Source organism: Suricata suricatta, chromosome 4, assembly GCF_006229205.1.
Source record: "Suricata suricatta isolate VVHF042 chromosome 4, meerkat_22Aug2017_6uvM2_HiC, whole genome shotgun sequence".
NCBI classification, from domain to species: domain Eukaryota; kingdom Metazoa; phylum Chordata; class Mammalia; order Carnivora; family Herpestidae; genus Suricata; species Suricata suricatta.
Genome location: NC_043703.1, coordinates 150,515,694 through 150,538,354, shown reverse-complemented (window position 1 = coordinate 150,538,354; position 22,661 = coordinate 150,515,694). Strand labels below are relative to the sequence as shown.

At 39.0% G+C, this 22,661-nt stretch overlaps 1 protein-coding gene and 1 pseudogene across 2 annotated transcripts in view; both read right to left on the bottom strand.

The window, feature by feature from the left end:
• The window catches only part of WDR35 (WD repeat domain 35), a 55,203-nt gene that overhangs the window by 18,828 nt on the left and 13,714 nt on the right, over positions 1–22,661 (bottom strand). Inside the window, exons 9-15 of one of the 2 annotated variants that reach the window (XM_029938248.1) lie at positions 21,706–21,831; positions 19,001–19,186; positions 14,990–15,022; positions 14,088–14,148; positions 7,730–7,874; positions 4,597–4,666; positions 3,329–3,382 (exon numbers count right to left, since the gene is read on the bottom strand). In XM_029938248.1, the coding sequence (XP_029794108.1) occupies positions 3,329–3,382; positions 4,597–4,666; positions 7,730–7,874; positions 14,088–14,148; positions 14,990–15,022; positions 19,001–19,186; positions 21,706–21,831 (675 nt within the window). The remainder of the gene's footprint in view (positions 1–3,328; positions 3,383–4,596; positions 4,667–7,729; positions 7,875–14,087; positions 14,149–14,989; positions 15,023–19,000; positions 19,187–21,705; positions 21,832–22,661) is intronic. The other variant, XM_029938249.1, reaches the window with a different exon arrangement.
• LOC115290397 lies at positions 16,296–16,933 on the bottom strand (annotated as a pseudogene).

Sequence of the window (22,661 nt, the reverse complement as noted above, 5' to 3'; positions counted from 1 at the left end):
GGTGCAGCCACTCTGGAAAACAGTATGAAGGTTTCTCAAAAAAAATTTTTTTTAATTAAAAATAGAGCTACCCTACAACCCAGCAATTATACTACTACATATTAATCCAAAGGATACAAAAAGGCTGATTCATCCAGATGGCCAACCAACACATGAAAAAATGCTCAACATCACTCATCATCAGGGAAATACAAATCCAAAACCACACTGACATACCACCTCATACCCGTCAGAATGGCTAACATTAGCAACTCAGGCAACAACAGATGTTGGTGAGGATTCAGAGAAAGAGGGTCTCTTTTGTTCTGCTGCTGGGAATGCAAACTGGTGCAGCCGCTCTGGAAAACAGTATGGAGGTTCCTCAAAAATTCAAAATAAAACTACCCTATGACCTAGCAATTGCACTACCAGGTATTTATCCAAGGGACACAAGTGTGCTGTTTCAAAGAGGCACATGCACCCCAATGTTTATAGCAGCACTACTGACAATAGCCAAAGCATGGAAAGGGCCCCAAATGTCCATCGATGGATGAATGGATAAAGAAGATGTGAGATAGATATATACATATATATGCATATGTGTGTGTGTTTATCACTCACACACACTCACACACATACACAAAAGAGTATTACCAAGTAATCAAAAAAATGAAATCTTGCCATTTGCAACTACATGGATGGAACTAGAGGGTATTATACTAAGCAAAATTAGTCAGAGAAACACAACTAAATGACTTCACTCATATGAGGACTTTAAGATACAAAACAGATGAACATAAGGGAAGGGAAGCAAAAATAATATAAGAACAGGGAGGGGGATAAAACATAAGAGACTCTTAAATATAGATTACAACAGAGGGTTGCTGGAGGCGTGGCAGGAGGGGGATGGGCTAACGGGGTGAGGGGCATTAAGGAATCTACTCCTGAAATCATTGTTGCACCATATGCTAACTAACTTGGATATAAATTTTAAAAAGAAATAACTTATTAATAAAAACAAAATATTAATAAAAATGTAAAAAGCTTTATTTGAAGGGGCACATGCATGTATATATACACACACACGTCTTCTTTATACACACACACACACACACACACACACACACAAAGGGAATATTGACAATTAAAAAGAGTAAAATCTTGCCATTTGCAACAATGTGGATATAACTAGAATGTATAATGCTAAGTGAAATAAGTCAGTGAGAGAAAGATACTGTATGTTTTCATTCATATATGGAATTCAAGAAACACAACAGAAATACATAAGAGAAGGGAAGGAAAAATAAGATAAAAACAGAGAGGGAGGCAAACCATAAGAGACTCTTAAATACAGAGAACAAACAGAGTTGATGAAGGGAGGTGGGGGAGGACAGGCTAAATGGGTGAGGGCACTTTTGGGGATGGACCCTGGGTGTTGTTACATGTAAGTGATGAATCACTGAGTTCTCCTCCTGAAACCACTATTACAATTATGTTAACTGACTTGGATTTAAATAATTTAAAAAAAAATTTTTTTTAACATTTAATTATTTTTGAGAGAGAGACAGAGTATGAGTGGGGCAGGGGCAGAAAGAGAAGAAGACACAGAATTTGAAGAAGGTTCCAGGCTCCAAGCTATCAGAACAGAGCCCGATGCAGGGCTCAAACCCACAAACTGAAATCATGACCTATGCCAAAGTCAGAGGCTCAACCGGCTGAGCCACCCAGGTGCCCCTAAATAAATTTTTTTTAAAAAAGAATATAAATGAGGCTAGGCAGCAGCTTGGAACTGACACACCAAAAGCATGATCCTTAACAGGGAAAACTGATACACTGGCATTCACCAAAATCAAAATTTTTCTCTGTGAATGACCTTGTTAGGAGAAGAAAAGACAAAGAACAAATTGGAAGAATATTTGCAAACCATGTGTCTAACAAAGTGGGTATCTCCCTAGAATATGTGAGGAAGTCTCAAGATATAAAATATTGCATTAAAAGCTGATTAGAGATTCCAAAAAAAATATGTGTTTAAAAATAGAACAGAATAGAAGCTTCAGTGTAACTCGGTGCCAGCCTGATCGCGGACAGACCAATAGTTGGTATGACAGATAGGAGACAACTGTGGTTTCGGAACCCTTCTGCCCCTCTGGCCACGGCAAGGGGACAAGGTGGGAGGCTCCGCTCAGGCCATCCTTCCCTCCTCCCCTTTAATCAGAGCAGCCCCACTTCTGCAGCGTGGTCCTCAGGAGGGGCCCATCAGAAAGGGTGGGAAGGGGAAGAGGAGAATACTTTTTAATGTAAAAAGAGAGGTATAGGTTTCAGGAGATTTACCATATTGGGGTAGGAAATAAGATTTTGTTTTTGGAAAAGGAGGTCCTGTGGCTTTAAAGGTTTGAAAAGGTAATGATTCTAAAACCTTTTACATTTCAACAGTGAAATTTTACATGCAGAAGACATTTTCTCCATTAAAATTTCTGGCTCTGTGTTTGTTATAGACAGACTCTGTCATTTGGGAATTATATCAATTTTTATGATTGGTATGAGTTGCGTGTTATTTATTTTTGCAAACATCAGAAACACCACTAGCACAACCAAAACACCTGCCTTTGAGCAAAGAATCTAAAAAGAAAACGAGGCCCTATAAGACAAACTGCTTTCAAAATACACCAAATTTATTTGGTGAGGAAAAACAAATAATACGTTCTTAAGATTTTGTCCCTCATAAAATTCTCTGATGGCTAAAGGCCACAGCTAGAACTGTAAATACACACCATTAAGTCTCTGTTGACACAATTGAAATTCAGTGACTCCACCAGCATTACGATATTAAAGTAAACATTCGGTTCTAAAATTAGTATTTTCAAATGCCAGAGCTCAAGAAAAGCTACCCTAACATTCATTTTATTTGAAAAATTCAGCAAAAGTTTGCCCTGGACTTTTTTATTTTACTGGTTAGCAAACACACCACCTCTTCATTTTAGGTCGTATGAAAGCAGCTGAGCCAAAGCGCTTTCTCCAACACCAATGCGCGGGCCACATCCAGGAGGGAGCTTCCTAAGACCTACTGCCACCGTCCAATCCACTCGACACCTACCAACCCTCGTGCGGCTCGCGCAGGCCAGTGTCACACTCTCCCCGGCTGGCCACTCTTCTACTGCTTTTATTAATAGCTATTTTTGTGAATGATTAACAATTTGTGAGGCAATCCTTAAAACTTTCTTATTTATTATGTTGGGCTTAGAAAACTAGGTACCCACAAGATGATATTCAAATCCAAAACATACTACCTTACTCTATTTTTATAATTTAAATAATTATTGCTCATAAAATCACTTTTTTAAGAACTTACCACGATCAGTGTCTTATCAGATGCAGTTATGGCACAAATCGGATCCCGAGTGCCCTAAAATAAATCAATTGTTATTCTTTAACAAATATTTATTGAATGACTAATCTGGTATAAAGTAGTATGCAATTCACTAAGAAGAATACTTCAACATATTTATTAACTTACACATTCACTTACTGAGCACCTACTATATGCAAGAAGCTGAACTAAGCCCTGGAGACTCTTGAATAAAATCTTTCCCCTCAGGGATTACTCAAAAGCCTACTGAGGAAGACGGCGAGCTGAAAACCTAACCGCAGAACAGAACGATAAAAGGAGCAGTCCATTCAGGAGCTGGGAGGGCAACAGAGGCAGAAACCGCTCCCTGACACAGAAGCGTGCAGGGAGCCAGGAACCTGCGCTGAGTCAGGAAGGCCGAGCCGATGCCGGAAGCACAGCCCCGCAGGACGGATCTCAAGAGTTTATGCTTAGCGAGGAAAAGCCAGCCTTAAAGGTTACATCCCACGCGATCCCATTCATTTAAAGAATTCTCAGAGTGACAGAACCAGAAATGGAGACGGAAGAGCGGTTGCCAGGGGGCAGGGATGGGGTGGAGAACGTGCGTGAAAACGAAGAAACAGCACAAGGCAAGACAGGAAGATTACATACAACCATGCGCACTCATGGACGTGTATAAACTAGTGAAAACTGAGTAAGGAATCAGGTGGAGGTCCAGTTAACAGCGCCATTATCAATGTCAATTTCCTGTTTTTGATATTATATTACAGTTATGGAAGATGCCACCACTGGGAAGTGGGGTAAAAACGTTCTATGTGCTAACTGTGCAAACCTCCTGCGAGCCTATAATTACTTCAAAAATGTGTTTGGGGCCCCTGGTGGCTCAGGTTGGTTGAGTGTCTGACCCTTGATCTCAGCTCAGGTCATGATCTCATGGTTATGGGACTGAGCCCCGCATCGTGGATTGGAACTCCACACTCAGCATGGAGCCTGCGTAAGATTCCCTGCCTCTCTCCCTCTGCCCCCTCCCCTTCTCATTCTCTCTCTCTAAAATAAAATTTTAAAAAAGAATAAGAAAAAAAATGTTTTTAAAAATCAAAAGAAGGAAAAAACACACCTAGAAAAAGGTTTTCAGAATAGAAATGCTTTTAAGAATTACTAGAATATGATGCTATTCACTAAAAACAAATTCTTTTTACAGATCTCAAGGTAAAATTACAGTACTTCAGAATCTACAGATAGTATCATTTGCTGGCAGTAAGTTCACCTACTTGAATGGCTTTACTAAAATCAAGCACCCCATCCACTGATCCAGAAGGAGTATCATCAACATGATAAATTCTGAAAAAAAAATCAAAATTTCAAAGATAGAGTAAGTACAGATTATACCATCTCATAATCTCTAACATAATTAAGGGACTGAATGTCACCAGTGAATATTGTTATGAAACATTAATGTCTTGATGATTTTAAAGAGTTTTTGACCCAACTTCACCTCAGGTCATGATCTCAAATTCTGTGGGTTCAAGCCCTGCATCAGGCTCTGAGCTGTCAGCAGAGAGCCTGGAGCCTACTTTGGATTCTGAGTCTCCCTCTCTCTGTCCCTCCCCTGCTTGTGCTCTGTCTCTGTCTCTCAAAAATAAATAAATGTTAAAAAAAAATTTAGGGTTGCCTGGGTGGCTCAGTCGATTGAGTGTCCAACTTCGGCTCAGGTCATGATCTCACATTCATGAGTTCAAACCCCCACTGCACTCTGCTGACAGCTCAGAGCCTGGAGCTCATATTGGATTCTGTTTCCCTCTCTCTCTGCCCCTTGCTGCTCGTGCTTTTTCTCTCTCTCCATCTCTCAAAAAATAAAATAAAACCTTAAAAAATTAATTAAAAATTTTTAAATAAATAAAAGTAAAGCCTAAATGTATTTGGGAAGCTCTTACTAATGGAATTTGTGTTCTAAACTAAAGAATTGTTCCCTATGTTCCCTGTGTTATGACCACTTCTGGACTTCGCGCATCTCACTGACACCTTCCTTATAACACTATTCACACCGTAGTACCCCCGCTGGTTTACTCGTCTCTCCCACTAGTTGGTGAGTTTCCTGGAAGCAAAGACTGTATCCCTACTGCCTAGCCTGTGCCATATACTGTCAAGCGCGCTATGTCTGCTGGAAAAATCCTGAAACGAGTGGAGATGAAGAGGGAAGATGCATCACACAGAAGCCACGAAGCTCTGGGTAAGTGACTTGACTGATCCTCAATTTCTCCATGTGGAAAAAAGGGCAACCTTTTGCAGGGATTTTTTAAAGAGGCATGAATAAAATGATGCTTGTAAAGCACATTTGCACAGAGCCTGCTCATCAAGAAATCATAAATGTAATATAATCATGAGAGAATCAAGCCATTTTCTATCTTGAAGACATTATGAGATTTTATCATTGTTAAATTGAAATCGTAATTGTACTTTGATCAATAAGGAGATTAAATTGTTGAATTTAATAGAAAAGTACTAAACATAGAACAAAAATATATGTTAAAAAGAAATAATTAAATGTAGAGGTGCCATGTTTCTGTATTTTACTTCAATTCTATTAAGTATATCCAGCTACTGTTTCTACTTAGTTATCACAAAATAAAAGTCAACAGTTAGAATAAGAGGCTCTCAAGAGATCACATGATCCCCTTCCCTCTCTTAAAACAAGTGGGGTGCTCTAAGAAAGGCCAATCTGTGAAGTCTTTCACAGCCACATCAACCTGGCATTATGTCCCATCTCTACTTATCAACTAATGATATTTGGCAAATAATTTAAGCTCATGTGTCTTAGTCTCTTCTCTGTGAAACAGGATTAATAAGAGCACTGACTAGGCGCACTGGGATATGTGGCCGGTAAGAAGTACTCAACATTGGCTGTTATCACTATCATCAAAGATACTTTACAGATGAGGAAAGTGAGGTCCAGAGAGAACCTGCCCGGTCCTACCCCACACAGAAATATAAGGAAATGCTGCCATCTTAAAGCCAGAACAGCGTTAGCTGGCTCCCAGAGGACTCTACGGAGAGGCTAGACTTTTCTGTCCCAACTTTGTCCTAAAGTCTACCTTGTCCCTGCAGATGGCGGTCCTCTTGCTTATTACTGCTACCACTGCCACATGCTGTCCCGAAAAGGCCAAAGACTCTTCCTATTTAGACTTTCAGAACTACTGAGAAGTTACAGCATTTTTCAATTGGTTTTTTTGGGTTTTTTGTTTGTTTTGCTTCCATATGCATTCAAACATCCAAAATATTTTTACCGGGGACATATCTCCTATCTTACTAGTACATGAGTGAGTCTTAAAGGGAAGGGAAGATTCCATTAAGAGAACATGCATGTGTGAGGGAAGATGATCTGAAAAAGCAATCCAGGGTTTCTGACATGACCCCCCACTGCCCACTCCCAACAGAGGCCTATGCCCTGATTAGGAATCATTAGGTTAAAACACTCAAGAAAATGCTTTATTTAAAGGCTCAGGGTGGGGCGCCTGGGTAGCTCAGTCAGTTAAAACCTCTGACGTCAGCTCAGGTCCTGATCTCACGGGTCATGGGTTCGAGCCTCGTATGAAGCTCTGTGCTGACAGTGTGGAACCTGCTTGGGATTCCCTCTCTCTCTCTCTCCCTCTTTGCCCCTCCCTTGCTCACACACTCTCTCTCAAAATAAATAAACTTTAAAATACATACATACATACATACATATGTACATACATACATATATAAAGGCAGGCTTAGGGCAAAATACAGAATATCACCAACTGAAATAATGTAACTTACAAAACACAGAAAATACATCTATGCCTGGAAACTTACTACAGGGAACCCCCTTCCTAGTCCTAACTTCTCTACGTGGTAGAGCCCTCTCCATCACTTAACCTGACTCCCTGGAATCCAGGGCAAGAGAAAGAAACCCAAGTGACCAGTTCATGCTACCTGAAGACCTCCTCCATATCCGTGAGTAAGAACATTCCTATCCTATGGTAACTGATACTGGGAACCACCGCCTCCCTCCCAGAAAGACCTGTGCCACTAACCCATAAGAACGAAGCTTTGGTCAGATATTCAACTGAATAATCATTTTCAAGTACAGCATAATAATCCTAACATGGGGAGAGCAGTTGAGAGAGAATAGCTATTTCCTTATAAAAACACAGACTTCCAGTCTTTATCTCTAAGGGCTTTCTTTTATTACACCACACTCCTTCTCATTTATTTTGATAAATTAAAAAAAATAATTTGACAGATTTTGAAATTAATGGGAAAATATTGTTTCTAGTAATCAAAACAATTTACAGTTCTCAAGCATGTCAATTTAGAATTAACCATGTCTGATTTAAATGCAATATGGCTGAGCTACTAAAAACCATGCATCAAAAGATATACCTTTCTCTCCCTTCTTTCCGAGACCGCGTGATCTGATTGATTTCCAACGCTGTGAGCTTCTTTGCCACGCGATATTGCCAGGTATAAAACGCTTCTTTTGAAGCTGCTATCACATGGGTTTTGGTCATTGCAACAAATAATGGCACTATTTAAAAGAGCATTAAAACAATTAGGTCACGGTTACACAGAATCGCAGAATGTTTCTGCTGCAAAGGAATTCAGTGACCACTGTATTCAACCCCTCATTTCAGACAATATACCCCACATGCAGTCTCTAAAATCAAAAAATAATTTAAAAAAATCTTGTAGAACCATACAAAAATATTAACACCAAAATGATCAAAGACCTAAATGTAAGAGCTAAACTTACTGTAGAAACCTTAGGGGAAAATATTAGGAATAAATCTTTGTGACCTTGGATTAGGCAAGACTTTCTTAGATATGACACCAAAAGCACAAGCAACAACAAAAAAAAGTAGGTAAACTGGACTTCATCAAAATTTAAAACATTTATGCCTCAAAAGACACCATGAAAAAAATGAAAAGACAACCCACAGATTGGAAGAAAATGTTTGTAAATCATAGATGTGATAGGAATTATTTCTATAATATGTAAAGATCTCTTACAACTCAATAAGATAAATAGCCTAATTAAAAATGATCAAAGGATCTGAATGGACAATTTTCCAATGAAGACATATACAAAAGGCCAGTAAGCAAAGGAAAAAGATGTTCGATATCACTAGCCATCAAGCAAATGCAAATCAAAACCACAATGAGACACTACTTCACACCCCCTCTAATGACTGGAATCAAAAAGTCAGCCAATAATGAGTATTGCCAAGGATGTAGAGAAATGGTAGGGAAATAGTGTGCGTCCACTTTGAAAATCAGCTTGACAGTTTCTCCACTTGTTAAATACAGAGTTATCACAGGTCCCACCAACCCCACTCTTAGGTATATACCTACGAGAAATGAAAACAAATGTCCACAGAGAAGCTCATGTACAAATGTTCAGAGCAGCATTATTCATAATAGCCAAAAAGCAGAAATAGCCCAAACGTCCACTGACTGATGAGTGGATAAATCAAATCCCACTGACTCCTCCCACCCCCACTATTATATTATTTGGTTTCAGCTTTTATCCTTCCCTCTGATCTCACATCTTATAATTCCTCATTAAGTTAGAAAAGAAAATTCTCAATGGCTAACAGACACATGAAAAGATGATCAACATCACTTATCATCAGGGAAATACAAATCAAATCCACAAAGAGATACCACCTCACACCTGTCAGAATGGCTAACATTAACAACCCAGGAAACAACAGATGTACTGCTGGTGGGAATGCAAACTGGCTCAGCCACTCTGGAAAACAGCATGGAGGCCCCTCAAAAAATTAAAATTAGAATTACACTACTAGATATTTATCCAAAGGATACAAAAGGGCTGATTTGAAGGGGCACATGCACCCTAATGTTTACAGCGGTGCTTCAACAACAGCCAAATTGTATATACAATGGAATACAGCCTAGCAATCAAAAAGAATGAAATTTTGCCATTTGCAACAACATGGGTGGAACTAGAGTGTATTATGCTAAGAGAAATAAGTTAGTCGTAAAAAGACAAATATCCTATGATTTCACTCATATGTAGAATTTAGGAAACAAAACAGAGGAACATAGAGGAAAGGAAGGAAAAATAAGACAAAAACAGAGAGGGAGGCAAACCTCAAGAGACTGTTAAACAGAGAGAACAAACCGAGGGTTGCTGGAGGGGTGCTGGGCAGGGGGGATGGGCTAGATGGATGACGGGCATCAAGAAGGGCACCTGTTGGGATGAGCACTGAGAGTTCTACGTAAGTGCTGAATCACTAAGTTCTACTCCTGAAACCAACACTACCCTGTATGTTAACCAACTTGAATTTAAATAAATTAATTTAATTTAAAAAAAGAACTATTAGAGATTTTTTAAAGATCATTTTAGTACTTATTTTCTAAATTCATGAATAATTAGAACAGTGTAAAACTTATGCTTTATTAAATAGTAAGCTAAGTAACCATTCACATGGACAGAACAAAGGAATGGTGTGAATAGCAGTTTATGGAGTTCTTCCTGTGGTCCAAGTAGACATTTAAGTAAGCAAGAGACTGAGAAAATGGACAAAGAATCAGAAACCAGGCTAACAGTAAAATGTTAATTGAGTAGATTGCCAACTTTGGGATTCAAATTCAAGAATGTTTATATACTAAGTAATTCAGCAGAGTTGAATCATGCTAAAGATTTTTTTCATTATAATTGTCAAGATTTTTCTATTCAAAACAGGTACTATTGCTGAACTCTAGAGGGAGCCAGAAGCCTTTCCTGTAGGGAACAAGGGGCGAAAGGCGGTCCCGGAGAAGTAGCAGAGCCCTGGGGAGCGCCAGGCTCAGGCTCTGCTCAGCTTTCTCTGACCCCGTTCTCACTAAGTCAGAAGACATCTGCTAAATGTTTAGTAAATTCTACCAAAGATGCTCTAATGCCGATGACCATAATGCCTTTAGTGGGATTTGAAATAAGTTCACAACTTTAAACTGTTTTCTAATATGGGATGCCTGCGTGGCTCAGTAGGGTTAGTGTCCGACTTTGGCTCAGGTCGTGATCTCGTGATTCCGTGAGTTCGAGCCCTGCAGTGGGCTCTCTGCTGTCAGCACGGAGCCCGCTTTGGAGTCTCTGTCTCCCTCTCTCTCTGCCTCTCTCTCTCTCTCTCTCTCTCAATCTCTCTCTCTCAAAAATAAATAAACATTAAAAAAAATAAACTATTTTCTAATAAAATACAATGTTTCCTAAGCATTCCTCTAACCAACGTTTATATACAACTATAAATTATACTCATGTTCCTTTCTGATATATCCTAAATAATCACAATACCTTATTATTAGCCTGCTTAAATTGTTAGTGGTTCATAGAAAGGGTCAGCCTTTTGGATTCAAACTACACATACTTGCTTAACTCTGTGGCCTCAGATAAATCACTTATTCTCTCTGAACCTCAGTTTCCTTACTGCAATTGAAAATGATAATATCTTATACAGCTGCTTTCAAGATAAAAAGATAATAAAATAAAGCATGGTATAGTCTTCAGAATAGAATAAATGCTTAATAATCATTTCAAAGCCAATATTTATTAACTTAAATATATATATATCAAGTACATGTACTATGATGTAAGTATCAGTAACCTCACTGGGCAGACGAAGAAACGGAAAGAGGGAGGGGTTAATAACCCGCTGGAGTCCAGGCTAGAAAGCGGAGGGGGTGGGCACACGCCCCGTGACCCCGCCCCAGAATCTGCGCTCCGGACCACTGCGGCACACTGCGTCTAACTCAGGGTTAATAACAGTATCAGATGTGGCTACTATTATTTTTACCTTTATTACCTATATAGGTTTTTATAATAAAATCATATACAAGCCCATCAGTCAATACAAAAAAAAACAAATACAAATATATCTAAAACATACATTCTTTTGATTGGTATGGGAGTAAATTCAGCAAATTCATATGGGTAGATAATCTTATCTACAAAAATTATGCCAGACTGTCCTTAAGAGATCCGTCCTGATTAGCTCTTAGTTTTCTAGAACTCAGCCTCCAGGAATAAGTTAAGAATCCAAATTTTAACAGATAGAACATTTTAGAAAAAGAACACAACCAGGACAAAAGCATTCCATGTTCCTCTCAACTACTCATTATTTGGTAAGAAAAAATTCAAACATCTAGAATGATTATTGGAAACAAGAATTTTTAAGGAAATAATTATGCTTCCATTAACTGAACTTTGTGACACTAATAGGGAGAAGTCACTAGCCAAGCAAGGATGTAAAATAACGTAACGCAACCTAGGAATTCACAAATAAGTCAAACCTGCTTGTAATATTTTAATGCTGAGGCCTGAAATAAATGTCTACATCTCTAATGGTCCTCTACTTTCCTACTTATTAATTTCTCAGCCTCTTTAAAAGATCTGGTAAACTGAAATCGCACTGATATGTTTTCATCAAATTGCCTTTCTCTAGAATCCATGCACAACTCCAGGCACGTGGTAGAGACCATCATTAGAAAGCCACCTCCCAGCTCCCACCAAAATGGCTAAAGCACAGGCACCTGGTACTTTCCAGGCACTTTCCACGCCTTCAATCCTCTGCAAATGTTGCTTTCTCTCCTTAAAATGTCACTTATCCTTCAAAATTCAGCTCAAATGAAACCATCTCTAAGTAGGAAAGATAACCCTGATGTCCTTATTCACTAATATCCATTTATCCAACACCTAGCACAATACCAGTCTATCACATAGCTGGGGAACTGTAAGCCAGTGTTCAGTGGATTAACTATGTTTCACTATTTGTTTAGATATCCTACAGGAAGTTTCATAGTCAATTTCTTACAACTTTAGACATCCAGTACAGTACCAAAAACTCACCGAAGTTTTGCTAAGTAAATGAATTATCATTTTCTATTTTCATGATAGAAAGAAATATTTTCCATACCCTCAATAAGCATTTGTGTGGGGCAGGCACAGCGTTAGAAGAGATACAGAAATTAACAAGACGCAGATCTCTAAGAAGTTCAAAATCTTGTGGGGAAGGCAAACGAGAAAATCAATAATTATAGCACAGATTAAAAAGCAGTACTCTGAATAGAAGTACACCAAAGAGCTCAAAGGAAGAACACCGAGAAAGGGCACGTGACTCCTCCGTGCACAGTACAAGAGCGTCACAAAGTAAACTTGTACAATAATGCATAGAGTTCTCCTAAAAAGTTTCCACAGACATTGTCAGGAGAAAGAGTAGGTAGCAACACAAAAATTACACTTTCCAGAACAACATCAATTCCACACTTATTTCGTTTTACCCTCCAGTCCTCACAAAAATTTGGCACACAAACTTAAAAAAGGAATTTGACAGGATATGTATGAAACAAAAATGTTGAGTCCTTGGCTGGGTTTACTGCGAACCAGTGAAAGAACTGTTTGTGAAAATTTCAGCCAGTGAGACTGCAAAAAAAAAAAAAGTTTCAAGGCTCAAAAATACAAATAATCATGCCCTCCAGTATTTGCCATTTTATGAAGGTGAAGGATTTACATCTGGTTTTATGGGGGAAAAAAAGACTACCTATGATTAAAATTACTTTGAGGCTAACCCTACCATTATTATTCTATGTTAAAACTTCTGATAACAAAAGAAAAAGCATATAAAAACTGACATAATTCATCCCTTAAAAAACAATAGAAGGTACTCCTGTGATAAGATTCTGTAATAATTTTAAGCTAAGCCTTTTAACAAAGAACACTAATATATATATCATGTAACAAATATATGTATACCTCTGTAACAAGGAGCATAAGATATGGAGTTGAAAAGTATCAATATATAAAACTGGTTACCAAAACTCTATAAACAGACAGCATAAAATCATGAAAGCCAGTATTTCTCACATTTGCCTTTATCACCCAAAGAGTATAGCAAAATACATTTAGAAGGCAGACACTAACATTTGATTAAGGTTAAATATGAAATCTGGAAAAAGAAAAATGACTAGCTCTCAGATTCAGAAAATAATTCAATGGGTTTTCAATTTTTGAAGTCTAATAATTTTTCTAATAGCATATCCAATAAACTACCACACTTAAAACACATTGCTTTTGGAAGTTACAGTGAAATGGCAGTAAAATATTTGGTAATGACCTTTATCAAAACAAACTTAGAGTAAGATGAGCAATTTTTTAATGGTTACATTCACAGCTGCTGGATAGAGGGAATGGGAAACTTAAAGTAACAAATAGGTTCTGGGGAAAAAAAGTCAGGAATCTTTGAAACCTGTCTCTATTAATAGACTGATTTCATTAGAAAAATCTGGAAAGGGCAAATGCACTTTTACAAGCAGCTAAAATGTTTTTATGGAAGAGAGGTATTTACAAGCAGCTTATTAATAATAAAAGTGGTTTAACAGCAAAATTCTTTCTGTAATCCTGTTTATTACATGTTAATCATTACATTGCATACCAACCCCCACAGAGTTCTATTTCCCACTGGAAGCAAGTGATGGTGGTAAAGCAGTCGTGAGGTTACTGGGGCTTTTAGAGTAAACTTACCATTTATTGCATTAACCAGGATACTCCTATGGTGAAGTGGGGCATTACTGATAATTTGACCATGATAATGGGCGTAAACTGGTGCTGGACTTGGCAAACCAGGAAGAACGGTCATTCTTGTTTTAGAGAACACTATTGCAACTAATAATGCCATAGTTAGGCTTTTAAATTAGTTTTACAAATAAAACTTGATGAAAGAGGGAATAAACATTAACATTTCCTTACCAATATCAATATATTTGGGATCCAAAGGTGTGCCAATAGAATTACAAAGAACTAGCATAAACTGTGAACAAATAAAACAGAGTATCAGAATGCTTGCTTCTGTATAATAAAAGAAATAACGCTTAACACATCATGCTTATCTCCGTAAAGTATCACAACTGTGAAATAACTGATAAAACTGTAAAGTACGGGGTGCCTGGGTGACTGAGTTGATTAAGTGTCCAACTTTGGCTCAGGTCATGGTCTCGTGGTTTGTGAGTTCGAGCCCCATGTCGGACTCTGGGCTGACAGCTCAGAGCCTGGAGCCTGCTTTGGATTCTGTGTCTCCCCCTCTTCTCTGTCCCTCCCCTGCTCATTCTCTGTCTCTATCTCTCAATAATAAATAAATGTTTAAAAAAAATTTTTTTAATAAAAATTAAAAAAATTTTTAAAACCTGTAAAGTGCAAAGAATAGCAAATATAATCTATAGCATTAAACATAAAGATATGTGAATTAAAATCAAACCAAGACTGATTTCTCAATATAATATAACACTGTCATTTTTAAGAATCCACCTAGGAGTGCCTGGGTGGCTCAGTCGGTTAAGCAGCTGACTCTGGCTCAGGTCATGATCTCACAGTTCGTGGGTTCGAGCCCCGCATCAGGCTCTGTGCTGACAGCTCAGAGCCTAGAGCCTGCTTCTGATTCTGTATCTCCCTCTCTCTCGGACCGTCCCCCACTCATGCTCTGTGTGTGTCTCTCTCAAAAATAAATAAATGTTCAAAAAAATCAAAAGAACCCACCTAAAAAACACAAGTACACTGACTACATCTCATTATCATACTTCTAAAATTTCTGACCAGCTCTAACCTCAAAATTCATTTTTATCCTATAATCAGCTATATAAGAACTAATTTGTTACCATTGCACCAAATGTTTCCATCTCGTTCTCCTCCTTCGAAGCAATATAAAAATGACATATACAATTAATTATCAATAATTAATACTTGGTAAAACAGTCAAGCATAATGCACACTTTATACCATATCATTTTAAAGTGATAACTTCATTTTCCTACTGTTAGTTGCCTTCTCTAGATCTTGTGCTAACAACACTATTTTACTGAGGTATTCTCCCGATTAGAATAACAATTTCAAATAAACCAATTCTCTATGTACTATTTACATACAGACTTTCTCTTTCTTTCTTCAGCTTCTCAAGAAAAACTTCTTTAATTTCATTAATGTAAACTAAATTAACCCTTGTGCACTGCTGGTGGGAATGCAAACCGATGCTGCCACTGTGGAAAACAGTGGGGAGGTTTCTCAAAAAGTTAAAAATAGAACCACACTACGATCCAGGAATCACATTACTGGGCATTTACCCCAAAAATACAAAAACACTAATTCAAAGGGATCCATGCACTCTTATATTTACTGCAGCATTATTTACAGTAGCCAAACTACGGAAGCAGCCCAAGTGTCCATCAATGGATGAATGGATAAAGAAAGACGTGTTACATACACACACACACACACACACACAATGTGAGTATACATCACAATGAGCACTGAGTAATGTACGGAAGTGTTGAATCACTATATGACACACCTGAAACTAACATAACACTGCATGTTAATAACCCTGGAATTACAATAAAAATTTAATTTAAAAAAGAAAAAAATTTTCATTTTTAAAAAAAGAAACTAAATGACAAAAATTATACTAAAATATAATTTACTTTTCCACTACTTAAAATAAGCTGATGTACTGCCACAAAATACCTCAGGTAACTTGTGCTTGTTCATCCCCAGATCATCTACATGCTCATAGCCTAAAGAGTGGAAGAGTGCCTAAGGCTTCTTACTGAAAACAGAGGTCCCCCCCTAATTTCCCATTTTCTCTCCCTGGAGTAAGGGCTTTCAGTTCCTTTAACTCATCCTTTTGATATTTACCTCCACAAACCTAAGTAACAGGTTGATGATGCTATTTCTTCCACTCTCCAGCTTTCCACTTACAATTTTGTTAGATCAGAATTTTAGGGATTAATATAGGCTTTTATACTTTAATTAAAAGTTTTAATTAAAATACCCATTTAATTACAAAATTAATTTCAAAAGCACATTTTGATTATGTAAAGGCTATTCATAGCCGAGCTGTAAGTATCATGATTTATTCTCAAGTGCATTTTGCTTTCCCTGCAGTTGGTAATTGTCTTTCTTTTTTCTCTTGGCGTGGTTTCTCCACATTCATTACTAACTTAAGTCCCCATCAGCTCCCAGTTAGTCCATCTCCCCTCAAGGGTTCAACCACATTAAGCGTTCTGTTAATTCCATCTCGAGTTGCCTCTGGAGCCGCTGACCCGCCGTCACCAGCGGACTCCCTAGGCAAGCCGCACACTGTCACATGGTACCGCTCTGCGCCACTGCGCTCAGGTTATCCAGCTTCTTCCTCTCGGTCTGTTCCTCATTTTGGTCAGCCATATCCTGGAGCAATAACTAAGATACGAAAGCTTGGGAGGTTAAGTTTCTGGTGACCTTGCACATCTAAAAATGTCTTCGTCCTACCTTCATTTTTTCCATTTTTCCACACGACACAGAAAGCTTTATTCATCCACACCAGCCCAGAGAAAGGCAGGTGTGCTGCTTAGTATGCTGTTGCCTTGGTCTCCTGCCAGGTCTCTCTCCATCCATTTCCACTCATCCTGCTTCTTTTTCTCCTCAGCTGCTATCCTCCTTTCCTCTTCTGCCCAAGGTTTCCGGTGCCATTAGCGCTTGGATCTGGAGGCCACGCCAAGGAGCAGGGCCGAGGGGCGCCCAAGCTTGAGGACCAGAGAGGCCTGCACCAGCAGCACAATCTTGTCCATAACCTTCACGCCGGAAGCACCGTGCAATCGGTCTCCTGCCTTCGTTTTAATTAGCAGTCTGCTTCAGATATGGAATTGAAGACGGGAAATCATTTTCCCTCAAAATTTTGAAAGCAGTTTTCCAAGTATTGCTGTTATGTCGAATGCCATTATGACGCCTGACCAAATGACGTCTTTCTGAAAGCTTACAGGATCTTCTTTTTATCCCGTGTTCTGAAATATCACAATGATGTGCCTTGATTTGGAAATATTTTTATTCACTGAGTTAGGCACTTTCAATCTAGAACCTGAAGGGAAATGTTCTTGAGTATTTTCTTCGGATTACTTTCCTCCTCTTTGCCTGCCTATTCATTGAACTTCCAGGGCTGGTTTTCTGATTTTCTTATCTGTTCATTCCTGTTTCCCATTTCCTTGTCTTTCTGCTCCACTTAATAAGAGTTGTCCTTCATTTTATCCTCTAAATCTTCTGCCAAATTTTTCATGGCTATTGTCATGTTTCCAAAAACTTTTTCTATAGAATCACTTCCTTGTTTTATGGATGTAGGATCTCTTAACTCTAATAATTTGACGTTATTCTTCTGAATTATGCTTCTCCCTGCCTCGTCTCTGCTTCCTCCCAATTCTTTTCTCCTTCTTTGTGTGTTTGTGTGTGTGTGTGTGTGTGTGTGTGTGTGTGTGTGTTAAATGAGATAGTTTCCTCAAACGTCTGACAATCCTTGTCTATCTGCTTCTATTTCGGAGAACGACACTGAAAAGCTGCTTGTAGTCTATTGGTTTACGGGTGAGGCTCATGATTCTGGTCTTCATAGTGAGATGAAAGGGCAGAGATATTTCCTTGGGAACTCCCCATAAAAGAACCTTTAGATGTTTTTTCTCTTGGGAAGTCTAGTGACTCAGTCGGTTGAGCATCCAACTTCAGCTCAGGTCATGATCTCACAGTTTGTGAGTTCGAGCCCCACGTCAGACTCTGCTGATGGCACAGAGCCTGGAGCCTGCTTCGAATTCTGTGTCTCCTTCTCTCTCTGCCCCTCCCTACTTGTGCTCTGTCTCTCTCTGTCTCTCAAAAATAAATAAATGTTAAAAAAAAAATAAAGGTCTTTTCTCTTTAACGGGTCAGATTCTCCAGACAAGACCCTTCATATACCTTTTTAATTTTCTCCTTCCTGCATAATCTCTGGTACTTCCAAATTGTTTTTCCATTTGTTTCTTTCTCCTAGCAGGTACCATTAAGTCCTGTATCTCTTCAGGATTCTGGGATGAAAACTGGTTACTTCTTTGATTTCTCTATTGATGACTTAGGACTCAGCTTTCTTAGGTCTGCTAAGGAAATTAGCACTAATCCAGCTACTCCTTAACCTCCAAAACTATGTTACCATTTCCTCTCCCTGTCTGGTCCCTATGGGCTTATGACTTTCTAAAAAATACCTTTAGTGTTATTTTAGTAAGTTTCAAGAGAGAACAGAGCCAAAGGTGTCTGTTCAAATGACCACCTTAAACCAAAAACTTTATGCTTTTTAATGGATACAATAATTTGTAACACAGCCAAAGATAATGATAATCCTTTTTTGAAAAATTTACATGCTTCTTCAAATATTTAAATTGTTTTATACTTTTTTAAAGGCATTATTTATAGTATTTATTTTACACTATGAGACATTGATTTTTAAAGCAATGTAACTCCAAATAAAAGTATACTTCTCAGTGTCAAAACTGCCCAAAATGTTATAATGATCATAGTTACATAATTTCTTGAGCATTTATACCAGACATCTGGATATTCATTTTTCCTCATGGAATTTTAACTTGGAAAAAGACTGAAAATTTTTAAATATATTTCAGAGACAAAAAGCTTCTATACTGAACTGGTCAATATGAAACGCTAATGGATTAGCTGATTGGGGAAAAAAAAGAGAGAGTCACAATGGAGTCACACCATTTTCCAAAACAGACGTCCAGACAGACATGGCCAACAGACCCAGGACTTTGCTGCTCCTGCCAGTATAAAAGCCAGGCCCGAGAAGGTAGAGGCTAACCCATCTGAGCTCTGACATGCGAAGGAACACCTACCTGAGGATGATTTTCGTCAGCTTTTGTAGCCAAAATGCAGAAATCTCCACAGGTAGTAATAGAAATGAGGCTCTTTACATATTTAACATATTTCTCGTTGTTTTTCGTATCCCAAAAGATAACACAATACTCCGGACGATCAGGTCTGGTATAAGCATATACCACAGTGTTGGAGCAATAACCCCACTAGGAAGAAAGGAAGGAAGAAACAGAACGGGAGGGCAGAAGAGAGGGAGAGGGAGAAAGAGGAAGAGAACATTTAACACGGGGAACAAAAAAATCTTATTGTATATTGCAGAAACGTGGTTTTTTGATGCTGACAAAATATATTCTTCAGGAACAGAAGACAGAAACACTAAACATTCAGCTTAAAACCTCTTCTCACCAAAATAACAAAAAAAATCTAAGATATACTGCAAAAATATCAAAACAAAGGATATACTGCAAAAATAAATTTAGTTTAACTTTCCCTATTTCCATTTGTAAGATGCAAGCTTCAGTGGTGAAAATCTCACATTGTTCAGTAGTCAGTAACAGCTGCACCGGGGACAACAGGAGACGTGATCCCGTCAAAAGCTTAACTTCTGGGTCCCCAAGCCAAGATTTAAAAACAGATGCTTTGCCTTTTGTCCCCTATCTACATTTTCTACATTTGTTTTTACCAGAGTAATGTGTGCACGTAGTTTAGAGTCAAATAATTCTACACAGCTTATTTAAAACAAAGATAAAATGCAGGCCCCTCTGACTAATTTCTTCCCAGGGGCAGCCATTTGTCACTCTGAGCTTTGACGCTTTCATTACTGACCTCCATGTCACATATGAATTAGTTATGACTTATGGAACTTCTTTCTCTTGGGCTAACTAATGTAATCCTGAATAAAGCAATATTCAGAGTTGATATTATGACTATATTTACTATTCAAAATTAAGGCATGTTTACTTTTTATATGACAGTTAGTTTTTAAAATAAGCTTCTTACTTTAATTTTAGATGTATAAAAAAGTCACCAGGATAAGACTGAGTGCCCTATACCCCCCTCCATTCCCCGCTGCTGTGAGCACCTTCCCTTTCTGCCTGTGGAACTTTCATCACAACTAAGAAACTAGCAGTGACGCGGTACCATTAACTAAACTCCACACCTTATTTAGATTTCATTAGTTTTCCCCCAATGTTCTCTTTCTATCATAGAATCCTACTTGGGATACATTATGTTTGGTCATCTGTCTCATTAGGCTCCCCTGGTCTGTGACGACTTCTCGGTCTTCCCTCGGTGTTAGTGACCTGGACAGTTTTGAGGAGTACTGGTCAGGTATTTTGCAGAATGTCCTTCAGTTGGGGTTCATCTGAGGTTTTTCTCCTGCTCGGATTGGGATTTTTAGGAAGAGACCATCACAGAAGTGACCAGCTCTTCTCATGTGCCACATCAGGGGGTGCGTGATATCTCTGTGACACCGGTGATGAGGCTAGCCTTGGTCACCTCGGCAATGCGGTGTCTGCCGGCCCCTCTGTAAAGTGACTTTCCTTTTCACCCTGTCCATACTCTACTCTTCAGAAGTGAGTCACTAAATGAAACTCACATTCAAGTTAGGGAGACAGGGGACCAGCCAGGGTAGTGCCTCAGTAATTCGAATGCTTCTATAAGGAAGATTTGTTCCTTCTCCCCCGTTTATTTACTTAAATTGTTTATTTTCAATCAGTTTTTGCTTGTGGACATTTATTTTATAATTCGGGTTACAATTCAATGTCACATCATCTATTCCAGTTTGGGCCACTGGGGGCTCCTTCAGGTGGGCTCCTTTGTCTCCTTGGCGTGCCCCTCCTTTTTGTATTTGAGCGCTTCCTTACTTTCCGCCACTATCAGAGGCTCCGGGTTCATCTGGCATTTTTCCCACCCTAGTCCTCGAATCAGACAGCTCTCAAGGCTCTTTGCCTTCTAAAACAATAAAACAAGTTTTTCATAACAAATATTCTTAGTATTTTGCAGATCAACTAATCTCATACTTCCACATTTGTTTTGGGTCAAACGTTAAATTTAAGATAAAATACTGATTAGTATTAGGCTGCTTATTCTCATTTTCCCCTTCTGATCCATCCTCTGCCCTTCTTTACCTTACTCTATGCCCTGGAAACCAACTTCTATGAACTCCGTCACGTGGGCTACCGTGCCTTCCAGTTTCCAGTTAGCTCTGGCCAATAGAAGGCAGCGGCAGGTGCAGAGATGGCTGAAGCCTTCGCTCCCCGGAGCTGCCTCTGTCCAGCCAGTCGGCAGAAGCTGTGCTCGGGCAGAGCAGCCTCCCTGTATAACCACAGCCCCAGCGGGTTCCAGAACAGTAATACTTCCTTATCTTGCCCATTCTTGCTAATACCTGGATGCTTGCTTTGTCGTCCCTTACTGAACCCCTTAACCTTGCCCGCACCTCTGTAATAAGCCCTTCATCAACCTCTCTTCAATTATTCTTTTGAGCGTGCCGTCTGCTTCCTGCTGAGGCCATGACTGTTGGGAGCATTTTATTAATCATATAGAGTATCCTAGAAAAGCTTTCTGGTTCTAAAGGCTTCACGCTGAAAACACCTCCTTTCATCTGGTTTCTAAAATAAAGTGACCGAATACATGCAAGAAACATATTATAGTTCGAGCTACAATAAGTCTATTTAGTAAAAATAGCTTTTTATTTATTTATTTTACAATTACTCACAATTCTCACCTTATAATCAGGTCGAATGTTTGCAAAATATATAAAAGAATCAACAGCTAGTGCAATTTTCAGTCCTCCTCCTTCCCAAGATACTGCAGACATCTGCTTCCCAGGGACTTTCAGAGTACCCAAATGCTGAAAAAATAATTATATCTAACCAAAAGTATCACAATTAAATAAAATATAAATTACCACCAATCACTTCATAGAGATCAAAAGTGGCATAAAAATTATTTCGTGAAAGGTTACCACCCACTTCAAAATCATTTTCCTTGAATTTTTATAATAAAAAACATACATATGATAGGAGAAATTTATGAACAACAGCCAAAGAATTCAGTATCTAATTTCACCAAATCTAAGATTTGAAATTCAGAGATTTAAATATGCATTTTTACTTTTATGTACAACTCAGGAAAGAAAACAATACGTTGCTAGTGAAAAGAGGAGCTCTGACTACAAGATGCGTCCCGGTTTTGGAGTGGTAGGAAACCGCTGCGCTTCCGGTCGGTGGGGCGCGCGGCTCTTCACCTCAGGGTTGTGCTTCGAGCCCCACGTTAGGTGCAGAGATACTTAAAAATAAAATATTTTTTAAAATCTGTGCTTCTTGGAATGAATGAATTGTTGTGGTAGTAAACGCAATCCTTAAGGTGGGTCTCTCTTTTACCCCCATGAAAGGGGGAGGCCTCTCTCCCCCCATGGAAGGGGGTGGCCTCTCTCTCCCCCCATGGAAGGGGGTGGCCTGTCTCTCCCCCCATGAAAGGGGGTGGCCTCTCTCCCCCCATGACAGGGGGTGGCCTCTCTCTCCCCCCCATGATAGGGGGTGGCCTCTCTCTCCCCCCCATGACAGGGGGTGGCCTCTCTCTCCCCCCATGACAGGGGGAGGCCTCTCTCTCCCCCCATGACAGGGGGTGGCCTCTCTCTCCCCCCCATGACAGGGGGTGGCCTCTCTCTCCCCCCCATGA